Source organism: Cannabis sativa, chromosome 8, assembly GCF_029168945.1.
Source record: "Cannabis sativa cultivar Pink pepper isolate KNU-18-1 chromosome 8, ASM2916894v1, whole genome shotgun sequence".
Classification (NCBI taxonomy): Eukaryota; Viridiplantae; Streptophyta; class Magnoliopsida; order Rosales; family Cannabaceae; genus Cannabis; species Cannabis sativa.
Genome location: NC_083608.1, coordinates 31,518,458 through 31,527,673, shown reverse-complemented (window position 1 = coordinate 31,527,673; position 9,216 = coordinate 31,518,458). Strand labels below are relative to the sequence as shown.

Below are 9,216 nucleotides of genomic sequence, written 5' to 3'. Positions count from 1 at the left end.
ATTTATCAACCCTTAAATTTATCATCTATTGCTATAAAAACTTTCCTACTATACAAACAAAACTAATGTTCCTATTATTTACATGTCCAATATACATTATGAAAAAAATAAATGCAAAAGTTTGTTATAAGTTTGTGAGTAGTGATAAAGGCATGAGACACTAATTGTTAATTTGTTACAAAAAAAAAAATGGTGGGGTCCAACAACATTTAATAAATAAAAAATATTAATTAAATTATGTAAAAGAAATCATATTCTTTGCCACGTAGGTAAGCAGTGGCAGAGCCATCCACGACAAAAAAAATTTTAACATATAAAAAATTACATTTATAAAAAAAAAATATTATTTTTATTATAAAAAAAAAATAGATTTTATAAATATAAAGTAGATATATAAGAATAAATATAAAAATGTGAAGATAAAAATAAAAAAAAAAATACAAATTTATATGAATAAATTTATAATATGTGATGACAAAATTAAAATAAAAATTAAATTTATATCAGCAAAAATACAAATATATAAAAAAGTACATACAAAAAATAAATTTTAAAAAATTAAGTGGGGTCATGTGCCCCCATATAATCCCATGTTCCACCGCTACTTTAGGCAGGTACTTGGCACTTCTGGTGCCGAATAATAATACTCGCAAGGGGTATTCATCCAATCCGCACTATTTTGCTTCTAGTGCATCCGATCTGCATTAAGTGCGGATTTCATTTTTTGGATCCAATCAAATCTGCACAATAGCTCAAATACAATCCAACCCAATCCATAAAAGTGCAGATTGGATCGGTTATTTTGAATTTGTTACTTTTTAATACTAAATTATTTAATATTTATGAAAAAAAATATTTTTTTTTTCATATAACTAGCAACAAAATAAAACAAATTATAATTATTTTATGTCTCTAACAACACATTAAAATAAATAAAATAACAAATAACAAATTCAAAAGAAGGAAAAAAAAATATATGTATAAAGAAATGTTTACTTTTACTTTAAATTGTATTTAAAAAAAAAATATATATATAAGAATATAATATACATTTGATTTATTAAGTTTTGAAATTTAATTGTATTATATGCATTAGACTTTTAAATTATTATTTTCTTTACATTAAATACTCTTTATATATATAATTTTTATAATTTTTTTATAAAAATGTGTGGATTGGATTAGATCGGTTATTTTTACATGTCAATCAACTTCTAATCCGCACAAGTGCGGATATCCACACTTTGCGAATTTGATTGGATTGGATCATGCGGATTGGATTAGATCAGTTATTTTATGAACACCCTAAATTACTCGGAGTCTCGTAATAATATTCATTTTTTTAGTTAAATTTAACACAAATTTTACACCACCTATTTATAATAGTCTTAATGGAATTGAAAAACATTATGATTCATGAGCTATAAATGTATAAGAATTTTTTTTTTATTTTTTTAATAAAAAAAAAGACAGAATGTAAGATATTCTTTTTTTATTATTTTTTTTTTTTTTTTTGATAAAAATGTAAGATATCTAATATGTAAACATTATTTTTTGGATCTCAATATGTAAAACATTGAGGGTTTTGTTACCGTATTTATTGTATAATATTATATTAAATTGTATTTTATACAATATTTTTAAATAAAACTATATGTGGTACTATTAATTTCTATGGACACCTAAATATATAATGTTTTACTATAAATTAAAGTTTAACATAATATTATATAAAAATATAATATATAATACAAATCAATATAATACAATACAATAAGACTTAATACGACGAGAGAATTGGTAACAAAATCACACGAGCTTTGAGTACAAAACGGAACTCATAATTTTAAATTTCCTTTTTGCTCCTAAACGAAATTCATAATATTAAAAGCCTCAATCATACAAACTTGTACAATATAGTAAATTAAAAACAGTAGATCGATCGTTATTATTACATGGCAAAGCTGGTGAGATAAATAAAATGGTAAATACTATTTTGGACCCTGTGTTTTGCAAAAGTTACAGATTGGACTCTGTGTTTTGTTAAATGACAAAATGGACCCTGTATTTTCTAAAATAGTAAAAATAGGACCCTGAGCTTAATTTTTGACAACTTTTTTTTAATACAACTAACTTGAAGACAATGCTTAATACGAACAGATACAAAAAATGTAAACAGTTTTGTCATAGCACTTTTAGATCGGATTATAATTAAACTTTATTTTGACAAAAAATCAATTCAGGGTTCTATTTGTACTATTTTAGAAAATACAGGGTCCATTTTATCATTTAACAAAACACAGGGTCCAATTAGTAACTTTTGTAAAACAGAGGGTCCAAAATTGTATTTACCTTAAATAAAATATCCCTTTATTAACGATTTTTATTCATGCCTTTATAAGAACTAAACTTAGATAGCCACAAAACCCAAAGCTTCCACACGCATATTTGTTGTACTATTAGCTGTGAGGTTTGGCTTCTGTTATTACAGTTTCCCCAGCGTAAGAACAACACCTTACACACTCATCTCTTCTGTAGTTCCACCTGCAGCAACTGTGGTAGCAACGACTACGACCTCCTCTGCTACCGCCACCTGAAAAGCCACCGTTACGGCCACCCCCGCCTCTATTACCGGGATATCCACCGTTATTCCCACCATATTTTGCATCGTCTACCTCATTAGGAGTGGCATCCACTATAATATTGATAAGTCATGTGTGATTTAATATTAATAAGCAAAAGTTTTAGTAGTTAGTACTAGTTATTTTAATCACTTCTTTAGCAAATTAAGTATGAATCTAAGGCACAATTGCACAACTATTCCTCATGACATTAAGAAATTATATAGTACTGCTAAAAATAATTTTATTTGAAATTAAAAAGTGTTGCAAATTCATAGTAAGTAGGCATATATAATTATATGGAAAACTTATGAATGGTTATACTAAAAAAATTTACATATAAATATTAATTTTAAAAATATTAAACTATTAAATTTGATTTGTTTGTGAATAATAAAAGAGAAATTTAAACTTTATATTTAATTTAATTACTTAAATAAAAATTATATAAAAAATTAACATTTTTTACACTATATAAAAATATTTAAATTAAAGTAAACTTTTTTTACATTTTTTGCGGAAAACCTTTTTTTTTTTTATGAAACAACTCCAACACAATACATGTGTAATGTAAAAATAAAAGAATTTTTTAATTAAATATAAACATTAAGTATAAAAATTAAAATTTTTCTAATATCACACTCATATATATATATATATATATAACTAGATTAATGTTACGTGCCAAGTCACGTATGTTAATTTTATTTTAGTTTTTAATTTTTTTTAATATCATAATTTTAAAATTAATAATATTCAATGTAGTAATAATTATTGAAATTTAAAAACAAAATTGTGATTTAAATAAAAACAAAAATTACTATTATACTTTGTAATAATAATTAAAAAAAATTATTATTCGTCCTAAATTTATCTTCACAATTAATGAAAATGCTCATCTAGTTAAACTATCAAAACAATCAAATTTAATTTAAAATAATATTTAAAATTTAACTAATTCTAAATATCAAAATTTGAAAATAATTTTTAATAAAAAAATAAACAATATGAACAAATTTATTATTAATTGCAACACTTTGGGTGCATTAATTATATTTAAGTTTAACTAACTACATGATGCTGACTCTTTACGTGGCAACATCTAATAATTTGTTATTTTTTTATTAAAAAAAAGTTAACCAATAATTTCTCATAAACCAAGAATTATGTTATATAACCACATTTTATATAGAATAGATATAATAATGTATATTTACATATAAAAGCTTACCATTTTTGTTTTCTGCGGCATTAATGTCTGCTTGTTCCTTGGCTGCTACATCTGAGCATATGAAAAGAACAATAGCAAGTAAAAGACCAATGTAAACCAAAGTTTTAGAGCCCATTCTTTTTCAATTTTTAAGAAAATAATAGTAATGTATACAGAGAAGGATATGAAAAAAAATAAGCAATTGTTATTTGTATTTATAGACTGACTGAGGCATAGGAAGAAAGATATGGAGTTGAGAATCATTTACTCTAAAATCATTAATTCCCATAATATCCACACAAAATTAAATAATTTCCTAGATATACAATATAGGAAAATTATTGAGTACACTCTCCAATATATTGGTACACCCTGTCGTGTTATATATAAAATACTCAATCTAATTTAATTGACATCCAATTAAAAATTTTAAAATTCACACTTATGCGAATTAAATGTTAGTTGATATGTAAAAGTAAGCGATCTAATCTAATCTAATCCAATCCATCCACATATTTATATTAATTTTAAAAAAATTATATATAATATTAATATTTTAAGGAAAAAATAAATAACTCAAAAATCTAATACATATCATACAAATATATTTCAAAACCTAATAAATTAAATGTATATTTTATTCTAACTTATAAGAAAAATATAACCTAAACGAAATTTAACATTTCTTTGTACGTACATTCTTTTCGTATTCCTTTGAATTTTTTATTTATTGTTTCATTTTTTTTTTTAATTTATTCTTGAAGACATAAAATAACACTAATTTCTTTAATTTTATTATTAATTATGTGAAAAAAAAATTATTTCATAATTGTTATCGCAATTTTAGCACTCTGACGTGGCATCACAGGTTGGTGACACGTGGAATCGACTCCCCATAATTTGCCCGAAAAAGATGTTCCGAACATAGCACCGAACATATCTCCACGGACAAAGTCTTCTTAGCCGAGCAGTGGACAATCCGAACAGCATGCCAACACATAGCAACTTCAGCACTTGCATTGTGACTCACAAAAGCAATCTCTATAGCTCTGGGATCGTATCACAGAGATATGGCAAGCTGTCAAAATCCCTCAATCAGTGTATTCTATATTTAATGTGTAATCTTACCAATTATAGACATTGTAAACAAAAGGGAAACTTTCCCTCAAGCTCAAGGTCCTATAGATAGTGATCTAATCTCACTGGGCAAAGGGTCGAAAGAATTATCTAAGAGAGTATATACTCAGAGATATCGTTGTAAGAGCTTTAAGGAAAGAATCATTGCATTCTTTGTTCTTAAGTCAATACAAATCAAGGAGAGTAGGCTATTACCGAACTGCTCGGGGCCGAATCTCTTTAAAAATTCTGTGTTCTTTATTTATCTTATCATATTATATCTAAATTATATCATTAATCGCTTACAATTAATACTCATTGTCGTTGGCTAAAAGCAAGGTCAATAATAATAAATATTAAATAATTCAATATTAAAAAGTAACAATTCAAAAATAACCGATTCAATCTTCACTTTTGCGAATTAAATTTGATTGGATTTGAGTTATTATGCAAAATATATTAGATCAAAATATGAAATCCACACTTAGTGCGGATCCAGGCCTGGCCCTGAACATAAGTGGGTTAGGCCTGTGCCTAGGACCCCCCTAGCGCAAGGCCCCAAAAAAATTATTCCCTTTTGAAAATGTACATTTTTTTTTTTGATTTTGAAACATATTAAATTTTTTTCTAAATAGGGGCCCAAAAGTATTTTTTTCCTATGGTCCGCTAAATCTCAAGCTCAGCCATGTGCAGATCGAATGCAATTTGAGTAAAATAATACAGATTAGACTGGATAAACACCCCTAATAAAAATGTACGGTATATATAAGACTACATTAATTTTGGTTGTGTGATTAGAAGTTTTTAATTATTATTACATCTAATCAGTGTATAATTTAAATTTTTTCTTATATAATTGATTAATTATTTGGAAAAAAAAAATATTACAAAAATGTGTTAACACATAATTTTTTTCATTTTTACGCTTTAAACTATTTAATTGCAAAAATATAGTTTTCACTAAAAACAATAAACTGTCTTTGGGTTATTTTATTAATTATTTATATTTGTATTATAATTGATTTATAGTTGTCCTAAAGTTAGTTTTCTCATTATTTTGAGTTATTTTCTTACTAGATAAAAGTATATTTTTATAATTTTAGAATTTTAAAAGTGTATTTTATAAATAAAAATTTTAAATCGTAAAATTATAATTAAAACAAAAAAAAAATATTTTTAAAAATTCTCCTAATTTAAATGTGTCATAATAATTATTTATAAATATTTTGAAATTTTTCCAAAAACTATTTGCGCCGAAAGTATAGTTCTAGTTTTCTTTTTCTTTTTACTTTCAGAATGTCAAAAGTTTAGTTAAATTGCAAAATATCTTTATATATTAAAAGTGTCTATTTAACGGCATTTCTTGGTTTAACAGAATATACTTAAAAATAAAAAAATATTCTGTTAAATTTAACGATTAGGTTTGATCTCCCGTTAACAAATAAACCCAATAATTAAAACACACCAACTCTCATTAGTTACAAGCAACTTTTCTCTCTCTCTCGACTCCTTGCAGCAACTGCTGGAGCCATGGCGAAGACAAGAGGACGAGGGCGTGGGAAAGGAAATCTGATGAAGCCGGTGAAGAAGAAAGGTCTTAACTCTGTTTCTGATGTTAGGAAAACAAAAACTATGGATGCGGTGCTAGGTGTAGCCCCAATTGATTTTTCTGATGTTGATGATGACGATTCGTTCGACGGAGCTGCGGGATTACCTCCGGGCTCGCTGGAACCTGATCCTTTGACTCCGAAGTCCTCTCTAAGGTCGATTATGCAACAGGAGGAGATTAGGGTGGATTTCGCCCATTTCTTGGAGGCATCTGAGCAGTGCTCTGCTAAAATCGCACAAGGTACGAATTCGAATCCCCCTGTTCTCAGATCTGGATCTGTTGTTAAAAGTTTATTTCCTAAGTGCAATAAGGTGAAGATTACTAATGATGATATACAAGAGGAAGTGGATTTTTGGAAACCCTCAATTGTTTGTTATGTCTTAGGAGCTAATCCCCCATTGGCAGTTTTTGAGGGTTTTGTGAGAAGGATGTGGTCTGAGAAGGTTGAGAGAGTTGGATTACTTTCCTATGGTATATACATAATTCGGTTTCACTCCATTGAATATAGAGATGAAGTACTTAGGGGAGGATACATATTTTTTAACCGTAGACCTGTGGTGATGAAAGAATGGGAACCATCCATTAATGTGAAAAAAGAAGATATTAGAATGGTACCTATTTGGGTTCACCTTGATGATCTAGAGCTCAAGTATTGGGGAGAGAAGTCATTGTACAAGATTATTGGGCAGGTTGGGAAGCCAATTATGGTGGATGAGGCTACAAAGAATAGAGAGAAGCTAAGTTTCCCAAGAGTTTTGATTGAAGTTGCCATCAAACAAGAGCTGCCTGAGATGATATCTTTTGAAGATGAGAATGGGTTTAATACTACAGTTGCTATTTCCTATGAATGGAAACCAGTGATTTGTGCTCATTGTGATGGTTTGGGGCATTTAACTACAGAATGTAGGAAGAAAGAACCCAAGAAGCAGCAATGGGTTCGAAAAGACATTATGCAACAACAAAAGACATCAATTGTGAGTCCTGGCAACAATAAAGTGGATGCCGAGGGCTTCCAACCGGTGTCAAATGGTTGGAAAATTAGACCTGAAGCTGCTCCTACTGCTACTATAGTTCGAAACAAGTTTATTGTGCTGGGAGATAATAATGATGTTGGCACAGTTGGAAATGTGGGAATTGAGGAAGAGGAGAAAGCAGGGCAATGTTTAGAAGAGATTAAGAATGGAGGGGGGGGAGGGCCCTCTCTCAACAATGGATAGAATATTAAGTTGGAATGTCCGGGGGATCAATAGCCAACAAAAACAATGTCTAGTCAAGCAATTGATTGGTTCTCAAAAGGTTGGGTTAGTTGGTCTCCTCGAGACAAGAGTTAAGGCTCGGAATTTGGGAGCCTTATACTTAAGAATGTTTTCGGGGTGGTGTTTTACCTCTAATAATGCGTGGCATAAGGGTGGAAGGATAATAGTAAGTTGGAATCCCAATAGTTTCGATGTTAACATCATTAAGTGTACTAGCCAACTCATTCATCTCTTTGTTGAATCCATGGACAAAAAATTCTTTTTGACTTTTGTTTATGGGTTTAATGATGAGATTGGGAGGAGGAAGCTATGGGCTGATTTGAGGGAAATAGCCAGTACAGAAGCTTGGGTGGTGCTTGGAGATTTTAATGATATTCTCAATAAGGAAGAAAGAATTGGCACCAAGGTCAAGTATAGGAATTCTTCGGAATTTCGTGATTGTGTGGATGATTGCTACCTTGAAGATGTAAAGTTTGTGGGTAGTTTTTTTACTTGGTGTAATAAGCAGTTAGGAGATGAAAGAATCTATTCAAAAATTGATAGAGTTCTGGCAAATCCTATCTGGCTTGATGAGCATCCGAATGCTGAAGTTGTTTTTCAGAATGAGGGCTTGTTCGATCATTCTCCTGCTGTTCTAACTGTCTCAGCCTCTTTTATTGGAGGCAAGAAACCGTTCAGGTATTTTAGGATGTGGTCTTCGCATCCTGAATATAATAAGCTGATTCGAGATAGGTGGATGGAGAAGGATAATGGTACAAAAATGTTTCAGATAGTGACCAAGTTAAAAGGGCTGAAACCGAAACTTAAGCAGCTGAATCATCAGTATTTTGCTGATATTCCTGCTGCTCATGGTAAGGCCAAAATGGAGCTTGATGATTGTCAAAAGGAGCTACATAAGTGTCCATTGAATGCTGAGTTACAGGTTCGGGAAGCTGCTGCTAGGACTGAATTTGCTACCATTCAAGCTGCTTATCTTTCTTTTCTCCAACAAAAAGCAAAGATTTTATGGCTCAAAGATGGGGACTCCAATTCAGCTTTTTACCACAATAGTATTCGTGCTAGGAGAAGTCAAAATCAAATTCTTTCTATCATGGATTCTAATGGGGTAAGAGTTGATAATCCTCATCAAATTTCTACTTTGTTCTTAGAATATTATAATCAGATTTTGGGAAGCAAAATGGTGAATAGGAAATCGGTTTTGGAAGGAGTTATGAGGCAAGGTCCGATTTTGTCTAGCCAGCAAGCCGATATGCTAGTTATGCATTACTCAAGAGAGGAAGTCAAGCAAGCAATCTTTGATATTCCTGGAAATAAAGCCCCAGGCCCTGATGGATATTGTAGCTTTTTCTTCCAGGATAACTGGGAGGTGGTGGGAGAAGATGTTTTTGAAGCCATCACCTCTTT

The 9,216-nt window shown here is 29.6% G+C and overlaps 1 protein-coding gene across 1 annotated transcript; it reads right to left on the bottom strand.

Annotated features, from left to right (window-relative positions):
- Positions 1 to 1,801: 1,801 nt before the first annotated feature.
- Positions 1,802 to 3,999, bottom strand: LOC115701314 (glycine-rich protein DC7.1-like). Its single transcript, XM_061102776.1, has 2 exons — positions 3,853 to 3,999; positions 1,802 to 2,695 (listed from the first exon to the last, which is right to left on the bottom strand). Exons 1-2 carry the CDS (start codon positions 3,965 to 3,967, stop codon positions 2,460 to 2,462), a joined length of 351 nt encoding a protein of 116 aa, XP_060958759.1. The 5' UTR covers positions 3,968 to 3,999; the 3' UTR covers positions 1,802 to 2,459.
- Positions 4,000 to 9,216: the final 5,217 nt, after the last annotated feature.